Consider the following 21,702-nt stretch of genomic DNA (forward strand, 5'->3'; position numbering starts at 1 on the left):
AATACGAAAAAAAATATTGTGAAAGAAAAAAAGGCTAAAAAAAAACCTAAACACTTTAAATTATATAATAATGTTTGGAGGCGGGCAGCATGAGATATACACATTGCGACGGTGGATGTACAATCACAGAGATCCGGAGACCAGTGATGTGACGAGAGAGTTTTGTGATGGGTTGCGCGCTTTCATGTACCAGGCGACAAACCAAGACTTTGCTCGTCAAAACGGTACAATATTTTTGTGCATGTCCTAAGTGCTTCAACGATAATTATTTAGAATTTAATCTAGTGAAGAAGCATCTTTATAATAGAGGATTTATGCCAAATTACTATGTATGGTTTCGTCATGGAGAGGGTTGTAGCAGTAACGTTGGAAGTAGTAGTATGAATTATGCTGTTGATCAACCTAGTAATTATGGGCATCAAGAATCTGATCAATTTGGTTTTTATGGGTATAATGAGGAAAATATATTTCATGATATGGTTAATGATGCATTTCATGAAACTACTGCTGCATTTCCTGAGAATAATACGGAAGAACCCAACGTAGATGCACAACGTTTTTATACTATGTTAGATGCTGCAAATCAACCTATCTACGATGTATGTAGAGAAGGGCATTCTAAGTTATCATTGGCATCTAGGATGATGACAATTAAAGCTGATAATAACTTAAGTGAGAATTGCATGGATTCTTGGGTTGGACTCATTAAAGAGTATTTGCCACCTGATAATGTATCGGCTGAGAACTACTATGAAATACAGAAGTTGGTTGCGAGTCTTGGATTACCATCTAAAATGATTGATGTGTGCGTTGACTATTGCATGATTTTTTGGAAAGATGATGCTAAGCTGCAGGAATGTCGGTTTTGCGGGAAGACGAGATATCAACCTACACAAGGAAGGACGCGAGTGCCATATAAACGTATGTGGTACTTGCCTGTTGCTGATAGATTGAAATGCCTATACCAATCAAAACGGACTGCAGCGGCAATGAGATGGCATGCAGAACATTCTACTGAAGAAGGAGAAATTACACACCCATCTGATGCAAAGGCGTGGAAAAATTTTCAATCGGTATATCCTGACTTTGCTCAAGAGTGTAGGAATGTTTATCTTGGGTTGTGTACAGATGGTTTTAGTCCATTTGGTATGTCAGGGAGGCAGTATTCTTTATGGCCAGTTATATTGACGCCATACAATCTTCCTCCAGATATGTGTATGCAAAGCGAATTTCTGTTCTTGAGTATTTTGGTACCAGGTCCAAAGCATCCAAAGCGATCTCTAGATATCTTCTTACAGCCTCTGATTCATGAGCTGAAGCAATTGTGGTATGAAGGTGTTCAGACGTTGGAGAAGATTCTAATGATGATAATGTAATTTCTAATAGTTTAGAAAATAAATCCAAATGAGCACAATTGTATATTTTCATGTTTTTTTTTATAAAACATATTTATAGTTTTGCGATGGATTTGCGTTGTACTTGCGAGGAAATCCTCGCAAAATGGTCGTTAATCCCTAGCAATACTCAATACCCTAAATATTATATGCGAGGGATTTGCGAGGCATACCCTAAACACTTAAACATTGCGATGGATTTGCGAGGGATTTGCGATGAGTCCTAGCTACTCCCTCACAAAATCGTAAACCCTAGACATGCAAAGGTTGCGAGGGAAATATGAGTGTTCCTAGCTAATCCCTCGCAATTTTAAACATTGCGAGGGAATTGCGAGTGGTGCTTGTTAATCCCTCGCAAAATTGTAAACCCTAGACACTCAAATGTTGCGAGGGAATTACGAGGAATCCTAGCTAATCCCTCACAATTTAAGTTTATTGCGAGGGATTTGCGAGGTATCCTAGGTAATCCCTCGCAAATATTGCTAGGGCTTTGCGACGCTTTAAAAAGTTTATATATACAAGACCAATCGTGGTTTGAGCTTGCTCAAACCCAAAACACTCTCCGTCAAACTCTAAACGCTAATTCTCTTTCTCTTTCGATCTAACCCTAATCCTTTTCCGATCTTCTTCTTCCGATATTCTTCTTCCCATCTTCTTCTTCCGGTGTTCTTCTTCCGGTGTTTCTCCTCCGACCTCGTCCTCTCTGGTGTTCTTCTTCCAACCTCGTACTCTCCGGTATTCTTCTTCCGACCTCGTCCTCTCCATTATCCTCTCTAGATCTGAAAGGTAAATCTTCTCGCATATGATTTCTTCTTCTCTACTTTTGATTTAATTTTATTTCGATTTCGTTCTTGTTTCGATTTCATTTTGCTTTCGATCTTTCCTTTCGTTTTAATTTAGATGTCCATTTTATTTGTTTCTAGATGTTTGGAGGCAACGATTACACAAGATTCCTGTCGGATCAAGGTTTAGCCACTCCCACTACTTCAAATCCCTCTCCCACTGTTTCTAATCGTCGCCATCCAACCTCCGGTGCCTCCAGTTCTCACAACCCAAACTCCGGTTCTCAGAATAGCCGCCGTCCAACCTCGCAGCACCTGCCTGTCATGCCTCCATATAATACGCCTTCACCATCTCCCGTGCATGGTGGCACTGCGGCAGATCCTGAAATTCCTGCGTCTCAACCCGCGCTTTCCTCGTCTACAGTCATGTCCCAACGTCTCAACAACCTGACTTTGGAGGAGTTACTCGATAGTCCTGGTCGATCTAGTTTAACTAAACTAGATCCGCGCCGACCTCCAGGAACTCTGTGGTAAGAAATTTCTTTTAAGTTTTTAATTTGATAATATAATTACAAAGTTCTGTTTGTATGGATTCTGAAAGTTGAATTTATTTTGAAGGTTTGAGCAAGACTCCTGTGTTGCGGCTACTGTTCGAAGCATCTTTGAAAGAGATTTCAAAGAGCCCATGCCAATTGGATACAGACGCCAACTAAAGTGGTAGACCGTTGGTATGAAACGTTTGCGGTCAGTGAAATCTCTTTGTTTGCTATTTTACAATATGTTTTTTTGCCTTAATTAAATATAGACTAATCCCTTCTTTTGTTGGAAGCAAATTTACAATTGGGACCGTTGCATAAACGATAGAGTGAGGAAAGAGTTTGAAAACAAGTTGAAGGACAGGATGTGTGATCAAGTGTCAAGGTGGAAGTTAAAGTGGAAGCTTAAAAACAATGAGGCAAAGCCACGGTGGATTGATCCTCAAGTATGGGAGGGTCTTGTTCGGTATTGGCTTGATCCAAAATCAGAAATCAAGAGCATCAACAGTCGGAATGCTTGCTATCATGATCTGGATGGCACTGGAATATACAAGCACTGTTCAGGCCAAACTTCGTTTAAAGCCCGTGCTCGAAAGCATGTAAGTTCCTTAAGTTTTTTTTCTTAAGATTATGCCTTCAGACACTCTTTTATTTGTTAACTAATCAACCTCTTTTTGTTTCTTTTAAGTCTGAGATCACTGGGGAGTTAACTCCGGATTTCCTACGAATCTTAGAAGACACTCATCGAAAACCAGATGGCTCATTTACGGATGGCAAGTCCGAGTCCGTGTTCAATGAGGTGTCGTCCAAGATTCAAGAGTTAGAATATGAGCTTTGCACATGGGAGAATGGAAAGAATTCTGCTTCTGGTGGGGTGCCCATTCATATCAAAAACAAAATTTACACTGAGGTAAGATACACGTTCTTAGTTCTTTTTCTTAAAAAATACTCAATGGTTGAACTGTGTGGTTAAGTTAGTTTTAGTGCTTCTGGTGTGTTCAGTTGCCAATCATATATTGCTATCGATTGTCTTGTTAATGATTTTGTGATATCTTAGGATTGTTTTGTATATGATAACTTAGGATTGTTTTGTATGTGATAACTTAGGATTGTTTTGTATGTGATAACATGCGATTGTTTAGTTTGTGATAACTTCCTTGTTTAGTTTGTGATAACTTGGGATTGTTTAGTTTGTGATAACTTGCAATTGTTTAGTATGCGATCCATTGTTTTCTTTTGTATGTTTGTAACTTGTCGTTTGTTGTTTTGTTTTTAGGTTGCTCCGAAGAAGAAAAACAGAATTTTTGGGGTTGGTTCTCTGCAGTTTGAAACGTCCTCTACCAGTAGCTGTCCGCAACCTTTGTCTCCAGCTAATGATCCGGTTATCTTAGCTCAGAAGCTTGCTGCCGCTGAGGAATGCATTCAAACCCAGGCGACTCAAATCCAAACCCAGGCAAGTCAAATCCATGAAAGTAGTCAAAGAATGCATAGCTATGATGCATACTTTGACTATCTCGCAGAAAAGGATCCTGAGTTTGCTGCCAAGTTTCGATATCCGACCAACCAACAAGGGAGCAACCCATAAGGCACCAACCCATAAGGCACCAACCAGGAAGACACCAACCCAGAGGGCAACACAGGTGAAACGGGAGCAGCTGGTAGCCAAACTGGGACTAGAAACGTGACCTCTCTCTCTCAATCCTTTTAAGAACTCTTCTCACTTTGTTCTGATATCCCCGTGAGGGAGAAAACTTAAACATGACTTTTGTTTTTTAATATCTATGTTTTATTCTATTTTGAATTTTCAATTCTGTTCTTTTTATTATTATTTTTTTTTAACATCTAAAACATTATTCACAAAAAAAAAATCAAACATAAAAATGGTAAAAGAAAAAAAAATTAAAAATGAAGAATTGCTACAAATTAGCGAATACCAACAGTACTAGGCAGATGGACGTCGCAAAGTAGTCGCAAAATTTGCGACGGATCGAACATTGCGATGGAAAAAAGTCCTCGCAATTTGCTTGACAATTGCGAGTACAAACGTCTCTCGCAATGTGCGTGGGATTTGCGAGGGAATTGCGATGTCAGCTTATTTGCGAGACGCAATTTGCGAGGAATAGTTGTGTCTCGCAAATCCCTTGCGACTGTCGATTTGCGAGGGAATTGCGATGAATTCTTCCATCGCAAATCGACTGTTTTGTTGTAGTGAATCAAGGCATTTTCTATCAAATCTCTGCAGTCTAAAACAAGTTTACAAAGTAAGCCATTATTTTACAAATGAGCTTGATTCATTGCATCAGTCGAATGTTATTACTAAGCATAAACAAAAACACAACCAATGTTTTTTCTCTTATTTTTTTGTGTGACTCTACTAAACCAAAGCAGATGAGTACTAATTCTACTTTACAATGGGAACGGTAATATATCAGATTTAATATTTCTAACCATATATAACAGGAAACTGATACAAAGACTACGGTTAGGTTGATTAGGCCACCGGTTTAATTAGTTCATTAGATCACCTAGTTTTAAAAGGAGTTAAAACTAAAAGGAGTTGATTTTCCCAACCTGAAGGAGAGCCACATAGTTTAGGCAAACTCTCTTTGAAGCTACTAAGCTGAACGCCTAGACTAATGTTGGTGTAAGGAAAATGAATTCCTCTCCCTTCAAGAAAAGAGCGTTCCAGTGCTGTTGCTCCCGCTACCGCAAAGTTAACACCCTTCTTAAAGTTTGCATTTTGAGATCCATAAAAAGGAGGCACAAGCGGTAAATCCAAGAATTCAGCTGTGAACGTACAGAACCATAGAAAAGAGCATGAGGGAGATTTAAGTTGCGGAACCAATAACCTAAACTTAATGGTTCTGTATCTAGATGAACCTAATGGTTCCGCATTTAGATGAACTTAATGGTTCTGTATCTAGATGATTTTTAGGTTTTATACAACCAAACTTACTACTCAAGCAAGAGCATCAAGAAAACGTTAACAAAAAGAAAGGGCTGAAGAAAATTAATAACTCTTCTGGTTTCATCTTCCTATACACAATACACACTTCATCACACCTTAAATAAAGTCAACGGGCACAATAAACTGTACCGATGAAATCGATAATGACACGGCCGTTTGAGAAACGACCGGTGGGATGGTGGAAGAAGGTCTCTCCATACGGTGGAAACGCAAAGTGAGGGAGATTGTTAGGATCTGAGAGGCCAAGCAAGTTTCCAGTGTCGGCATTGGAATCTCCAAAACTGATGATCGATTTGAATTCCTGGCACTGTGTTTTTGAGCTCACGTAAGTGACAGTAAAAGCAGATAAACAGATGAATACGAGGAGCTTCATCAAGAGAGGAGACGCCATTGCGAGAGCTCCGGATCAACTTCTCCGGGTTTCGTCAAAGCACAAAAAAAATTCTCGAATTCTAAAAGCTAATTTAGTTTTGATTTATTTTAAATCAGAAAATACAGAGAAAGACTTCTTTTTCTGTGAACTGGGGTTTTTTTAATAACATCAAAAAGTCAATACAGAGATGACAAAACAAAGCCAAAATAAACATAACCAAACTTGTCTTAACACTAAGACAATTATGAAAGAAATACTAGGAAAACCGAATTTTGACAATTCTTGATCTCTTCAATGCTTTTGCCAACGAAGAATAATAGGTAAAAATGGTCATTCACTCCAATTTCTCCCATGAGAATTAAAGCATTTTCCATCATATATATATATATATATATATATTTTTTTTTTTTTCTTTTTGAATAAAATGTTAAATTATATTCAAATGAAAAATTGCTTTGTTACATCAAGTGCATCGTTGTTCAAAGAAGTTTTTAAAGACAATCAGAGCGAGAGAAATTAAACTCTTGAGCCAACCCAAACTTGTAGCCCCTCGTCGTATCGGGGATCTCCCAGTAAGCGCAATGGCTAACAGTTGGTCGCGTATGTGTGCAGTCTAAAACAAGTGCATCATATTAGTGCAGTCTAAAACAAGTTTACAATCTAATCCATTGTTCTACAAGTCAGCTTGATTCATTGCATCTTGGAGTTGAACCTCTACAAGCCAGGTGAGATCTCTAAGCTGAACGCTTAGACTAACACTGGTGTAAGGAAAGTCAATTCATCTCTCTTCAAGAATTCAGCTGTGAACAGAATCAAAGAAAACGTGTTTGCTTTTTGAGATCCAGACTTGGTGGTTTTGTATCTTAGATTATTTTAGGTTCTATATAATCAAACTTGCTACTCAAGCAAGAGCATGAAGTACTCTTTTGATCTTAAGCGGAAGTAAAAACAATTGAAATCTATATATATAGTTCAGAAATAAAATTCGGCGGTAGACTGCTAGTTTATCTAACACAGCAACATTACAAGTTGTCAAATACAAATGCATGGACACGATCCAAGACAAGCCAAAAAACATACATGGTATTATAAGTATCCTTCTCTCAAATTTTTGACCAACTTATACACGTTGTTCATCAAATAATTGTGCGTGTCAGTTTTCCATTGTCCTTAATTTCCGAGCTGAGGCAAGACCAATCGAAAGGAGGAACTGCATAGGGTCCGTTTAGTATACCCTCAGCCATCAATCTGTATGCGGCCTCAGTCAGATGAACACCGTCCCAAGCCACATACTTTGAAGGATCATTACAACTGTCAACTACATCAGTCCCACATTTCTTACCTGCGGTAAAGTTGTAAGGTCCTCCTACGCCGCAACACGCGGACAAGGGTCTTTTCATGAATCCTGATTGCATAATTAACTCGGTTATCAAATTGACCAATGTACTTGTTTGCGAAGGTTCAGTAAAAGGATCAAGAAGGCTAACCGAATTTGGCTGGATCTTGGTAAATCCGCAAGAGAGCGTTGTAGTAGTCAGCGTATATGATGTTGACATGAGGGTACAACTTCTGGAGTCTGTTGAGTTCCACTCGAAGCTGCTCTCCGTGGTTTTCCCCATACTTGTTCAGCCATGTCAAACATCCTGTCAAAGGATCATATTCGTCCACGTTTGATTTTTGATATAATGTCAAATAGACCACCGAGCATCCGGTTGGAAAACCTCCGGGCACTAGAAATGTTCTTCCCCCCATACTAATCAACTCCTGTGTTATCAAATATTCAGTCAGTCATTGTTCCTAAGAAGCAGATCAAGAATTTAATGAGATAATTAGAAATAAGAGTAATATTTACCGTGATTGCGGAAGAAATAGTTCTGATAACTAGTGGAACCAGCTCATTGGTCTCTTCAGTGCTTTTGTTCACGAAGAATGCGTAATTATAGTCATTCCCTCCAATTTCTCCCATGAGAATCAAAGCATTTTCTATCATATCTCTGCAGTCTAAAACAAGTTTAAATTGTAAGCCATTGTTCTACAAGTCAGCTTGATTCATTACATCATGGAGTTGAACCTCTACAGACTACAGGCCAGGTAGGATATCTAAGCATAAACCAAAACAGAGCGAATCTTTTTTCTCTTTTTTTTTTTACTATTTGTGACTCTCAACGTCTAAACGAAAGCTGATGAGTACTATTCTGATTTACAATGGGAACGGTAAGATATCAGACTTACTATTTCTAACCATATATATAAAATAGGAAACACCAAATACAGAAACTAAAAGAATTAATCGTCCCAACCTGAAGGAGAGCCACATAAGTTAGGCAAACTCTCTTTGAAGCTAGTAAGCTGAACGCCTAGACTAACGTTGGTGTAAGGAAAATGAATTCCTCTCTCTTCAAGAAAAGAACGTTCCAGTGCTGTTGCTCCTCCTACCGCAAAGTTAACACCCTTCTCAAAGTTTGCCTTTTGAGATCCATAAAACGGAGGCACAAGCGGTAAACCCAAGAATTCAGCTGTTAACAGAACCAAAGAAAAGAAGAGCATGAGAGAACTGTAAGTTGAAGAACCAATAACCAAACTTAATGGTTCTGTTTGTATCTAGATGAGTTTTAGGTTTTATACAATTATCAAACTTGCTACTCAAGCAAGAACATCAAGAAAACGTACGAAAAAAATTAATAACTCTTTTGGTTTAACCTTCTCCTACACACTTGTTGGAAAGTAAATTTTTTTAGAAGTGATGGAGAAAGTGTTTTGAGTATTTGAGAGAGTAGTTTAGAAAATAAAACTTTTATTACTTTGATTTTAACTTGGAACAACTTCACAACATCTTAGTTACAAATGAGAGTAGGAGGAGGTATTTATAGCCTCCATATTACAAAATATCTAGAATAATTTAATCCTTAATCTAGATTATTCTATCACAATATATAGACTATAATAATATAATTATCTAGATAATTCTAATTAAATATCTAGATTTTTAAGTTTAAAGAGGTGATACATTTTTCTAGAACTTCTAGATATTTTTTAAGGAGGTGGAGATCTTAATATTTCTAGAGAAAACTCTAGAACTTGATTTAATTAATCTTGATTAAAAATCAAGTTTCACTCTCAACACCCCCTCTTAAACTTGATTTTGCCACTCCAAGTAAGCTTCTCATCTTGATAAAGTTTTCACGTTTGAGAGGCTTGGTGAAAATATCAGCTACTTGATCATTTGTCTTCACATACTCCAATTGCACATCTTTCTTGTTAACACACTCTCTAATGTAATGATAGTGTGTGTCAATGTGCTTACTTCGATCATGGAAGACTGGGTTTTTCGCCAAAGCTATTGCTGACTTGTTATCCACAAAGACTTTTGTTGGCTCTTCTTGTGGCAAATTTAACTCCTTTAGAAGATTTCTTAACCAAATAGCATGACACACACATGAAGTAGCCGCCACATACTCCGCTTCACAAGTGGAAAGCGTGACAATTGGTTGCTTCTTCGACATCCACGTGAAAGCCGTATCTCCAATGTAGAACACAAAACCACTTGTGCTTTTTCAATCATCTACGTCTCCACTCCGATCGCTATCACTATATCCAACAAGCTTATAATCATTTGAAATAGAATAGTGCAAACCAAAGTTCATGGTACCTTTGATATAGCGAATAATCCTCTTTGCCGCCTTAAAATGAGTTGTTGTTGGATGTTCCATGTAGCGACTAACAACTCCAACCGCATATAAGATATCGGATCTTGTGCATGTTAAGTATCGTAAGCTTCCAACTAAGCTTTTAAATAGTGTTGGATCCACTCATTCTCCTTCCTCGATCTTTGATAACTTGATTCCACATTCCATTGGTGTGCTCACCGGGTTTGAGTCTTCCATCTTAAACTTTTTAAGTACCTCCTTAGCATATCCTTCTTGAGTAATGAAAATTCCATTTTCTTCTTGTCTTACTTCGATTCCAAGGTAGTAAGACATCAAGTCATCTACATACAAGCACACAATCAATATATCGCCATTTTGTATTTTGATATAAAGTGCATGCTCATATGGACACTTGATGAAGTCTCTCTTGTTGAAATACTTGTCGATTCGTGTATTCCAAGCTCTCGGGGCTTGTTTTAACCCATAAAGTGCCTTCTTTAACCTCAAAACTTTGTCTTCTTCTCCTTTAACTATGTAGCCTTGAGGTTGCTCAATGTAAACTTCTTCTTCAAGGTCTCCATTTAAGAAGGCTGACTTGACATCCATTTGATGTATCTTCCACTTATTTTGAGCCGCCAATGAAATAATTAGACTAGCAGTAGGAGCAAACACTTCATTGTAGTCGATTCCGGGTCTTTGGCTATATCCTTTAGCCACCAATCTTGCCTTGTATCTTTCAATTTCCCCTTTCAAATTTTTCTTTGTTTTGTACACCCACTTCACACCGATCGCATTGTGTCCATTTGGAAGTGAAGCTAACTCCCATGTATCATTTTTTTGTATAGCCTTTATCTCTTCATCCATGGAATTTCTCCAAGTCTTTCTTTCAATAGCTTCTTGGAAGTTCAAGGGCTCACACTCCGCAAATAAACAAAATAAGGTAAGGTTGTCTTGATTCTCGGTTACCTCGTAAAGCTCTTGTAGACTTCTAAAGCGTGGAGTTCTTTCGCTAGAACTTTCTTCTTCTTGAGAACTCTTTGGTGAAGTTGGTGGTGTAGTAGGCTCTTCTCTTGGTGGCTCTGGATCATCTTCTTCAAAGTGTGAAAAGAAGTTATAATCTTCATCATTTGACTTCCAATCCGATTCTCCTTCTTCGTCGAATACGACATTTCGACTTATAATTGTCTTCCTCGTATCAGGATTGTAAAGCTTGTAGCCTTTCGAGTTGTTGTCATAACCAATGAAGATGTACTTCTCACATTTGTCATCTAGTTTGCTTTGCTTCTCATCTGGTACATGAGCATGAGCTATGCTTCCAAAGACTCTTAAATGAAAAACACCGGACTTTCTTCCGCTCCAAGCTTCTTGTGGTGTCTTACCCGAGACACTTCTTGTTGGAGATCGGTTTAATAAATACATCGCACACACGACAGCTTCCGCCCATAGCTTCTTTGGTAGTCTTTTACTCTTAATCATGCTCCTCGCCATCTCAAGAATTGTTCTATTTTTCCTTTCTGCTACTCCATTTTGTTGAGGTGATCTAGGCACCGTTAGTTGTCTTCGAATGCCATTATCTTCACAATACTTATGAAACTCCTTGGATGTGAACTCTCCTCCACGGTCAGATCTCATAGTTTTGATCACAAGACCACTTTCCTTCTCAACATGTGCTTTAAATTTTTTAAAGTTCTCGAACACCTCGGATTTTTCTTTCAAGAAATAAACCAATGTTTTTCTTGAAAAATCATCAATAAAGAGAAGGAAGTAGTTACTTTTACCAAGTGATTTTGGCTTGATTGGACCGCACACATCCGTGTGTATTAACTCTAATGGCTTTTGAACTCTTGTGCTTTATTCCTTTGGAAAACTCATTTTGAATTGTTTTCCAAGTAGACATCCTTCACACACCTAATTTGGATGATTGATCCAAAGTAGCCCCTCACCATTTCTTTCTTCGAAAGTAACTACAAAACTCTAAAATTTATATGTCCATATCGAAGATGCCAAAGCCAAGACTCCTCTTTGTAGCACATCTTGAGACATTGTGCGATGTCATTTTGAATGTTAAGAACAAACATTCTATTTTTAGACATCGGCACTTTAGTAATGAGATTACTTGTTTAGTCTCTTATAGAAAAGTTATTATCTTTTAATCGAATATCATAACCTTTCTCTAAGAATTGTCCAAGACTCAAGATGTTTGTTTTCATGGTTGGAATATAGTAAACTTTGGAAATAAATTGATGATCTCCATTCTTCAATCGAATGAGAATGTTTCCTTTTCCTTGTACCTCCATCTTCGATTCATCTCCTAAAGCGACGTTTCCTTTCACCGACTCATCAAGCTCCACGAACATGTTTTTTCTCCCACACATGTGATTGCTTGCACCACTATCGAGGTACCATTTATTATTTTCTTCTCGTTCATCCTTCTTGTAATTAGCCATTAATAACATGTCTTCTTCTTGAATTTTTTCTTCAACATAGTTGGCCTTCTCCTCGACTCTTTTATTACTAGGAGCTTTACATTCTGAAGCGTAATGTCCAAACTTTCCACAATTATAGCATTTTACACTTGATTTATTGTACCTTGAATTGGAGCTTCCTCTCCCACGACCTCTTGATGAGCTTTCTCCTCTTTGACTTGTGTTGTCTTCATATGGCCTCCAACCACGTCCATTTCCATTTCCATATCCACGGCCTCGTCCTCATACTTGAACACCACCTCTTCTTTGATAACTTTGCCCAATATATTCTTTAATGTTTTAATTTACATTTTTAGTACTTGTTCAACAATGTCTTCTTTCTTCTTCTTCTCTTCATAAGCTTGTAATGACCCAAGAAGTTGCTCCATTGTCATGGCTTCCAAATCTTTTGTCTCTTCAATAACGGTAACAATATGCTCAAATTTTGAGTCTAATGATCTAAGAACTTTCTCCATAATTCTTACATCATCTAGCTTCTCGCCGTTTCTTTTGAGATTATTAGTAACCACCAAAACTCTTGAAAAATAATATGAGACGAGTTCACCTTCCTTTATTTATAAAGCTTCAAATTCTCCTCTTAGAGTTTGAAGACACACCTTCTTGACTTGATCAGCACCTTTGTAAGATGTTCGAAACTTCTCCCATGCTTCTTTGGCTGACGTAGCTCCAACAACCTTCTCAAATGTGTCTCATCTAATCCTTGATAGATTAGACAGGGAGCCTTTTTGTCTCTCTTTCTTGAGTCTCTCAAACTATCCTTTTGGGTTTGAGAGAGACTACCTTCATTCTCTGGTTCAATGTAACCTTTCTCGACTATCTCCCACAAGTCATGTGCTCCTAGGATAACAATCATTCGTAAACTCCAATTGTCATAGTTGTTCTTTCTGAGCACCGAGACTTAGAAGGGAACACCATTACTTGCCATTTTTAGGATCTTCAAGCTCTGATATCATTTTGTTGGAAAATAAATTTTTTTAGAAGTGAAGGAAAAAGTGTTTTGAGTATTTAAGAGAGTAGTTTAGAAAATAAAACTTTTATTATTTTGCTTTTAACTTGGAACAACTTCACAACATCTTAATTACAAATGAAAGTAGAAAAAGGTATTTATAGCCTCCATATTACAAAATATTTAAAATATTTTAATCCTTAATCTAAATTATTCTATCACAATATCTAGACTATAATAATATAATTATTTAAGATAATTCTAATTAAATATCAAAATTTTTATGTTTAAAGAGGAAATAATTAGTCGAACAGTTTCAAGACGAGCAACAAGAGCAAACACTTCATCATAATCGATTCCGGGTCTTTGGCTATATCTTTTAGCCACCAATCTTATCTTGTATCTTTCAACTTCCCTTTTCAAATTTTTCTTTGTTTTGTACACCCATTTCACACCGATCGCATTGTGTCCATTTGGAAGTGAAGCTAACTCCCACATATCATTCTTTTTTTCATTCTCACTGCTCTGATACTACTTTGTTGGAAAATAGATTCTTTTAGAAATAATGGACAAAGTGTTTTGAATAAAAGAGTAGTTTAGAAAATAAAACTTTTATTACTTTAATTTTAACTTGGAACAATTTCACAACATCAAGAATATAAGAAAGTATTTATAGCTTCTATATTACAAAATATCTAGAATATTTTAATTTTTATTCTAGATTATTTTATCACAATATCTAGACTATAATAATATAATTATCTAGATAATTCTAATTAAATATCTAAATTTTTATGTTTAAAAAGGTAATATATTTTTCTAGAATTTCTAAATATTTGTTAAAAAGGTAGAGATATTGATATTTCTAGAAAAAACTCTAAAACTTAGATTTAATTAATTTTGATTAAAAATCAAGTTTAACTCTCAACAACACTTGCTTACACATCTTAAGTAAAGTCAAAGGACACAATAAAACATACCGATGAAGTCTATAATGAGGCGACCGTTTGAGAAACGACCAGTGGGATGGTGGAAGAAGGTCTCTCCATACGGTGGAAACGCCACGTGAGGAAGTTCGTTAGGATCGGAGAGGCCAAGCAAGTTTCCAGTGTCTGCAAGCGAATCTCCGAAACTGATGATCGATTTGAATTCCCGGCACTGTGTCTCCGAGCTCACGTAAGTGACCATAAAAGTAGATAAAAAGAAGAAGATGATGAGCTTCATCAAGAGAGGAGAATCAGGATCAGGAGAAGCCATTGGGAGAGGTCGGAGGTTGGTCTCCGTCCCTTTGGTAAATTAATTTGTCAAAATAGCTAAAGAGGACAATTTAATAATGATAAAGAGGTCAATTATTGGATGTACTAGGTAGTAGTATATATATCTCTTGTCGTTCTGGTGCTTTATAATATGATTCTTTATGTGCTTATACATCTACTGTTTATAAAATAAAATATTTTGGGGCTTGTGAGAGTGTCCACAGCAAGAACAAAAAACTTCTATAAACATGGCACGTCAGTTTCACAAGTGCCACATCACCTTACTACTGAAGCCACGTTACCCTCTTTAGAACCGAAATGGTTGAGAAATGTGAACATAGAACACCCCAATAATTTCACTTTCCATCTCTCTAAAAATATAACATGATTTAGCTATACTAACACTTAACCACTTTCTCCCAAACAAACAATTAAATAATACAATACATCATGATCTAACACAAACGCTTAATTAAGAACAGACATGTTTCTCATTCTCTCGTCTCTCAAACTTTCAGACAAGCGTGTATCACCTATTCATAATAAGTCAAGAGTATCTAATGATTTCTTTTTCTTAATCTTGGAGTTAAGGCAAGACCAATTGAATGGAGGAATCGCATAAGGTCCATTGAGTAAGCCCTCAGATATCCATCTGTATGCAGCCTCAGTCATATGAATGCCATCCCAATTCACATACTTTGAAGGATCATTACATGATTCAACTCCTAGACTCCCACATTTTTTGGTAAAGTTGAAGTTGTACAACTCTCCTAAACCGCAACAAGCGGGCAAGGGTCTTTTTATAAACCCTGATTGAATTATAAACTCGGTTAGTGAATCTAATCATTGACTTGGTTGTGTTGATTCAGTGGAAGAATTGAGAAGGCTAACCGAATTTGGTTGGTTCTTGGTAAAGGCACAACAAAGCGTTGTAATAATCAGCATATATGATGTTTACATTAGGGTACAAGTTCTTGAGTCTGTCGAGTTCTGTCTGAAGTTGCTCGCTATGGTATTTTCCAAAATCGTTCAGCCATGTCAAACATCCCGTTAGAGGATCATACTTTTCCTTGTTTGATGTTTGATATAATGTCAAATAGGCTGCTGAGCATCCGAGCGGGAAATTTCCAGGAACTAGGAATGTTCTTCCTCCCATACGGACCAACTCCTGGATTCAACATTCAGAAGTAACATGTAAAACATTATTTTAACAAACTAATTCAGTGCAGATACAAATATGTTTTACTCTGTTTCCCGGAACAGGGTGATCAAGAATGTCTATACCGTTGTTGCAGAAGAAATAGTAGCGATCACACGCGGGACAAGCTCTTTCACTTCCTCAATGGCTTTGCGTTGGAAGAGTGCGAAATTATAATCATTTCCTCCAATCTCTCCCATGAGAATCAGAGCATTTTCAATCATATCTATACAATCTAAAAACAAAACAAAACGACAGCATCAAGCATTACAAGTTATGGCTCAAGTCTTTACAAATACAAAATAATTACTCTATTGTAATATATGAGCATAAGGATAACATGTTTTGATTGATATATTCTAATAACATAAAACATGAAAAAACAAATACAGAATACAAAAAGTCGATATTTTGGCACCTGAAGGAGAGACACGTAAGCAATGCAAACTCTCCTTGAAGCTCCTAAGCTGAACGCCTAAACTGAAGTTGGTGGTAGAAGAATGAATTCCTCTCCTCTCAAGAAAGGAAGGTTCCAGTGCCGTTGCTCCAGCCACTGCGAAATTAACTCCTTTCTCAAAACTTGCATGTTGAGATCCATAAAAAGGAGCCACAAGCGGTAAATCCAAGAATTCAGCTGTGAACAGAACCATAGAAAAAAAAAGAACCATGAGACAGCTGTAAGTTGAGAAACCAATAAGGAGGCTTAACCACACTTGATGGCTGTATTTAGATGATTTTAGGTTTTATACAATATCAGACTAGCTATTCAAGCAAGATCATCCAGAGTAATAAATAGATATTTTTGGTTTTCAACTTCATAAACACTCACTCACACCTTAAAGTAAATTAACGTACCAATGAAATCAATGATGAGGCGGCCGTCGGAGAAACGGCCCGTTGGGTGGTTGAGAAAGGATTCTCCGTACGGCGGAAACGCAGAACCAGGAAGGTCGTTAGGATCCGAGAGACTGAGCAAGTTTTCGGTATCAGCAATCGAATCTCCAAAACTAATGATCGATCTGAAATTTTTGCATTGCGTTTGCGAGTTCAAATTAGTGACTAAGAAAGCTAATATAATGAAGCTCACGAGCTTCATCAACAGAGGAGAATCTGGACATGCCATGCGTCATGTACGTGAGAGGCTCGAAGGTTGCGCTCTCCTTCTCTTTTCTATACGCTCGGAGACAAAATAATGGAATTGTTAGGTATAGAGTGACTAGAAAAGGGTTTCTCTTGCCGTGGCCATGTTTGTCTATTTGTTCATATTTGATGTAGTGGTTGCGACTTTGAAGCCACTTTGAAAGAAACGTTATACCCTTCCCCCATTTTGTATAAACAATTATAGTTTCATTAGTATTTTTTTATTTAGTTTGGTAGACTAAAATTTGGAATGAAAATATTGAATGTATATTCATTTTAAATGTATACAATAATAACAATGTGAAAAATGTTTTGCCATCTTTTTCTTGTAACTTCTTGAAATTTTTATTTTATTTTTAATAATTTTAAAATACCTCTTACGGTTGTGTAACGTCTGTTCTTTTAGAAAGCTCCAATTGTTCATTTTTTTTTCTTTTTTTTCACCATGTTTTGATTACTATTTTTTAATCAAACTTTTCATTCTAATTAATAGTTGTGTCTTTGACAAATTTTTATGTCTATTTAAACAACATGTCTTTTTTTTATAGCTACCAAACATTTTTATCTTATATATTTTTTTTATGATGAATCTAATTAATTTGAATCCAATTATACTCACATTAGCTGGACACTTTTTTTATGGTTCTTTTTTGGGTGAATTAGGTGAATAACCTAAAAAAAACCAACAAAAAATATAGCCATATATTTTAAAAAATTAGAAAAGTAGGATCAAGGTAAATTACCTCCGGCGGTGGTCCGGCAATTCTCCGGCAATGGTATAGCGGTGGTCCGGCGATGGTCTGGCGATGGTTCGGCGGTATTCCGGCGGTGTTCTGGCGGTTCTCTAGCGGTGGTCCAGCAATGTCCGGCGATGGTCCGATGATGGTTCGGCGATGTTCTAGCAGTGCTCCGGCGGTGGGGTGGTGATCCGGTGGTGGTACGGCGGCCAGAGGTGATGTAATGGTGGTAGGAGGGGATGTGATTTGTAGTGGTAGAAGTATATATAGTAGGGGAAAATTGGTATATATTGTATATTATACAGAGAATATAGTAGGTATATAGTTAGAGTAGTTAGTTAGTTAATTTTAGTTTTTTTTTGGTTGTTGGTGCCAATTCCCCTTCTTTTTTGGGTTTACTCATTGACACTTGGACACTTTTTTTTTTTACAACAGTGGGAGGATTGGACATGCTTTGCTTTAAACCTAGACTGGCTAATTGCAAGTCTGGTCATTTTTAATCTGCATAATTGACCATGCATAGAACCAATTTGTAGACGGGCTAATTGCAAGCCTAGTCATCTCTCTAAAGATACTACATGATTTAGGTAGTAACATTTGAACCACTCTCTCTTAAACAACAACACAATACAATGCAAAGATCCAGAACAAGCTGTTAAGTACATGTATATTTTTTCTCATTATCTCTCTTGGCTCAAAGTTTTAGACCAGGTTGTAGAAAATTTCATCAATGAATAATCTCTGTCTACTGATTTCTTGTTCTTAGCTAGTCTCGGAGCTGAGGCAGCAAGACCTATTGAATGTTTTCTTACTCTTCTTGATATAACCAAAGAATCTCTAATCGTTATCAAAACCAAATATCATTGCCACTAAGAATAACAATAATAATGACTAATGATTGAAACTGTACCATAAATTATTGTTTCAACCATTAACATCATCATGACTTCAATTAGTTGTTGACACTACAACAAATATGTACATTGTTAGCCCGAAAGAAACGCTATAATATGTAATTCATAGCTCTTTTACAAACGCTATGTTAGGCCACTGTTATCATAGGTACCACACATACAATAGCGCCAGATATGTATGCTATGATAAAGTCTTCTACCATAGCAGTACCAAAATGCTCTGTTATGGGGCTTTTCTAAAATTTTAAACTAATATTATAAGTCATTTTACACGCTATGTTAGGAGTTAGTGCTATTTTATATAATATGGTAATATCTTTTTTTTCTTTCAAAATTTATTAAATTAGATTTTATATTTTTAAATTTCATAAAATAATATTACATTAACCAAAATAAGTCTTACATAACATCAAGTGTCACCAAGTCTTAAATAAAATAAAACTAACATTACAAAGAACAAAGACAAACTTTACATGTACATGTAACCCATCCAAACCTTTCTTCTGCTCACTTTGCCTTGAAACAATCCAATGAACAGCCACTAGTTCACTTTGAATATATGAAAAAGATATGTTCCATGTTATCCTCTCCATATGCATCTGCTCATATGAAACAAAAGAATCATGAGAAGCCACAATCTGCCATTAACCCTATAAGCACATACCAATCACCGAGAGATAAATAAACCCTAAATTGTAATTGTAACCAAAACAAAAAAAGAGTCAAAAGTTGAATCGGTTCACAAGCAATGGTAAACATCTTATTTTTTGTACAGTTGGTGAAGTCGTAGGACGCACAAAGGATTAAACAAGAGAAATGAAAAACAGGAAAATATATTCAAAGTGTTTACAAACCTGGTCAACAAAAAGTCTAAGAGAAAAGCATCTTACCTGAAACTTGAGCTGCAATTTCCCTATCCTTCTGCTGGAGTTATGCTTTGGCTTCAAGTCTAGATATATCCGACTGTTGTCAATACACAGCAAGGAAATGCAGATAGATCACAATTAACAAGTATTACTTCTCTGCAGGTTTCTTCTTAACGAGTTTGTGTTACAACAACTTGGGCTTCTGAAAAAAAAACCAAGTTCATATTAGAGAGTGAGCAACAAAATTCACATAAAAGATCATTGTTACAACAAGAACCTACACATGAAGAAGAAATGCAGCCAATTAAACCTACCCTCCATTGTCCAATGCGAACAGACCAGACCAGTTTTCCGGCTAGAACAGAGAGCGACTCTGTATGACTGTATCTACTGCACGACTTTCTCTATAACCACCAACACAAAGACACATCAATCCAGACACAACATCCAAAAGTTTTTGTTTATAACATCATCAATCCAAAAGAGAAGTTTACCTTAGAGTTAGAGCAAGATCTATAATGCGGCCAAGCTCAAACGAGGGATTAGCCATTGGAGAAAATTCCGTGAAAATAGAGACCATATTCCCTATTAAAAACTCACACATATATAAATCTGCCATCAGTTCACAATATTACAAAAACCAGAGAAATCAAAAGTAATAAACTGAAGAGACCCAAAACTAAATTCATACATCTCACAAAAATCGAAGCTTTCAAGCTAAACAACATAGGAGAAAAGAGTAAGAACTAACTTGCCAAACTTGATAGTATAGCTTGTGGTAATCATAAAGGCCACGACCATCCACTCTGAGCTCAAAATTCCAACACAAATTTCACGAATTTACTTGGATTAACAAGAAAACCCAGATCAGTACGGATTCATACAGCGAGAAGAGAAGTGAATCAACACAAATGTTGCAGAAACCCCTAAAATCTGAGAGTGAATCAACACAAATGTTGCAGAAACCCCTAAAATCTTAGAGATGAGCAGAAGAAGATGAGATTACCGATAGAGACTTAGAGAGCCTCTTTGTGACGATGGTGGTGGAATTGATATAAATCAATATGGATGAGTTGGTTCAGTGATAAACAGAGTCTCAAGTCAGAGAGAGAAAGAGAGAGAGAGAGTACCTTCGACCAATTTTCCTCTACGCTTGCCGGATTCTGGGTCCTCCACTTCTGTGGTTTTCGCAGTAGTGAGAGATTTTTCCGGAGAAACCAAAGCTGCATCCTCTAAATTCAGATCTGTTGGGAGAAGGGCCAGATTCTTCGCCTTGGCAAGAGATTGGGCACTAATCTCAGAAAAAGAAACCAATTTGGGTCGGGAGAGAGTCGAGAGACATTGGATTAGACTTTACTGAATCTCCAACAACTAATGTCGTAGATGGAGACAACGACGGTCTCGCAGATGAAACCCTTGAGGAAGGAGAGTTTCTAATTTTTTTTCTTTTGAGATATGTTTAATGTTTTAATTTTTAAAGGTAAGTTTTTTTTTTTTTCTATGGACTTGTTTACATACGACGCTTAAGTGAAAATTTTCCCCAAATATTGGCGGAACAAGTAATTTTAACTTCCCGCTTCATGATTTTTTGTTATAGTGTTGTTTGAGTGCTATTATAGAGTAATAAAAAAAAAAGTTATCTTTCATAGCAGTTACAAAAAATGAGCTATTGTCTTGTGCTATCAATGTGGATATTTCTTGTAGTGTGATATTGAATGTTATAATAAATGTAACGATTACAATAAGATAATTTTTTGGATGGTAATCATTTGAATTGAGAGAGAGAGAGAGTGACTGACTAATCTTTGGAGTAAAAGAATGGAACGTGAGATGAATTGAAATAGGAGCTCAAAGTTATTAATCACTAATCAGAGTAAACTAAGGGAGACTACAAAAGTTTATAATTTTCTAGTTGAAAAAAGATACATGGTATTCTCATTTATCAATATCCTTCTCTCAATTTTTATGACCAACTTATATCAATTGTTCATCAAATAATTCTTTGTGTCAGATAATCCATTGTTCAAGCTATATAATGCTTTCCGCAACCGTAGAACTTTATCTTCTTCCCCTTCAACTACAATTCCAGGTGGTTGTGAAACATAGATCTCCTCTTTAAGATTTCCGTTAAAAAATGCCGACTGCACGTCCATTTGATAGAGCTTCCACTTCATTTGTGCCGCAAGAGCGAGAATGGCACGAATTGTGTCATGTCTTGAGACCGGTGCAAACGTTTCAAGATAATCAACACCATATTGTTGAGAGAAACCCCTTGCAACTAACCTTGCCTTATACTTGATGGGTTTTCCATATGCATTCGTCTTGATACGATATATCCACTCAAATCTCATTCACTGACTTGTATCTTTTTGCTGGCTCAGAAATCTCTCCTTCTTCTTCATCGTTACCACCATCATTTTGTTGAAAATGAATTGGAATGGAAATGTCTTGAACTTGCT

The 21,702-nt window shown here is 36.7% G+C and overlaps 2 protein-coding genes, 1 long non-coding RNA gene and 1 pseudogene across 3 annotated transcripts; all 4 read right to left on the minus strand.

The window, feature by feature from the left end:
- Positions 1–4,513: 4,513 nt before the first annotated feature.
- Positions 4,514–6,153, minus strand: LOC147928131 (GDSL esterase/lipase At1g28580-like). Its single transcript, XM_087486417.1, has 3 exons — positions 5,810–6,153; positions 5,284–5,499; positions 4,514–4,955 (listed from the first exon to the last, which is right to left on the minus strand). The coding sequence occupies exons 1-3, from the start codon at positions 6,069–6,071 to the stop codon at positions 4,636–4,638; spliced, it is 798 nt and encodes a 265-aa protein (XP_087342543.1). The 5' UTR covers positions 6,072–6,153; the 3' UTR covers positions 4,514–4,635.
- A 6,317-nt stretch (positions 6,154–12,470) lies between these two features.
- On the minus strand, positions 12,471–13,128 carry LOC147928132 (uncharacterized; annotated as a pseudogene).
- A 1,592-nt stretch (positions 13,129–14,720) lies between these two features.
- LOC104743592 (GDSL esterase/lipase At1g28590-like) lies at positions 14,721–16,885 on the minus strand. Its single transcript, XM_019236260.2, has 5 exons — positions 16,442–16,885; positions 16,005–16,220; positions 15,673–15,821; positions 15,280–15,556; positions 14,721–15,197 (listed from the first exon to the last, which is right to left on the minus strand). The coding sequence occupies exons 1-5, from the start codon at positions 16,707–16,709 to the stop codon at positions 14,926–14,928; spliced, it is 1,182 nt and encodes a 393-aa protein (XP_019091805.2). The 5' UTR covers positions 16,710–16,885; the 3' UTR covers positions 14,721–14,925.
- A 1,840-nt stretch (positions 16,886–18,725) lies between these two features.
- Positions 18,726–20,513, minus strand: LOC147928133 (uncharacterized). The gene is made up of 7 exons (XR_015580944.1): positions 20,374–20,513; positions 19,995–20,086; positions 19,738–19,828; positions 19,558–19,647; positions 19,396–19,445; positions 19,268–19,326; positions 18,726–18,976 (listed from the first exon to the last, which is right to left on the minus strand). It is a non-coding gene; the product is annotated as an uncharacterized LOC147928133 (long non-coding RNA).
- Between the last annotated feature and the right edge of the window lie 1,189 nt (positions 20,514–21,702).

The sequence above is a fragment of the Camelina sativa genome, chromosome 14 (assembly GCF_030686135.1).
Source record: "Camelina sativa cultivar CO46 ecotype springtype chromosome 14, ASM3068613v1".
NCBI classification, from domain to species: domain Eukaryota; kingdom Viridiplantae; phylum Streptophyta; class Magnoliopsida; order Brassicales; family Brassicaceae; genus Camelina; species Camelina sativa.

Bases quoted from the DNA above. Each gene is read 5' to 3' on its own strand.
- LOC147928131 (XM_087486417.1), bottom strand. From the start codon at position 6,071: ATGGCGTCTCCTCTCTTGATGAAGCTCCTCGTATTCATCTGTTTATCT. The intron at 5,500-5,809 runs GTACAGTTTATT...GTACGTTCACAG, and splicing joins TGTCATTATCGATTTCATCG to CTGAATTCTTGGATTTACCG. The intron at 4,956-5,283 runs GTTGGGAAAATC...AACTTGTTTTAG, and splicing joins ACTATGTGGCTCTCCTTCAG to ACTGCAGAGATTTGATAGAA.
- LOC104743592 (XM_019236260.2), bottom strand. From the start codon at position 16,709: ATGGCATGTCCAGATTCTCCTCTGTTGATGAAGCTCGTGAGCTTCATT. The intron at 16,221-16,441 runs GTACGTTAATTT...TTCTGTTCACAG, and splicing joins CCTCATCATTGATTTCATTG to CTGAATTCTTGGATTTACCG. The intron at 15,822-16,004 runs GTGCCAAAATAT...TTTTGTTTTTAG, and splicing joins CTTACGTGTCTCTCCTTCAG to ATTGTATAGATATGATTGAA.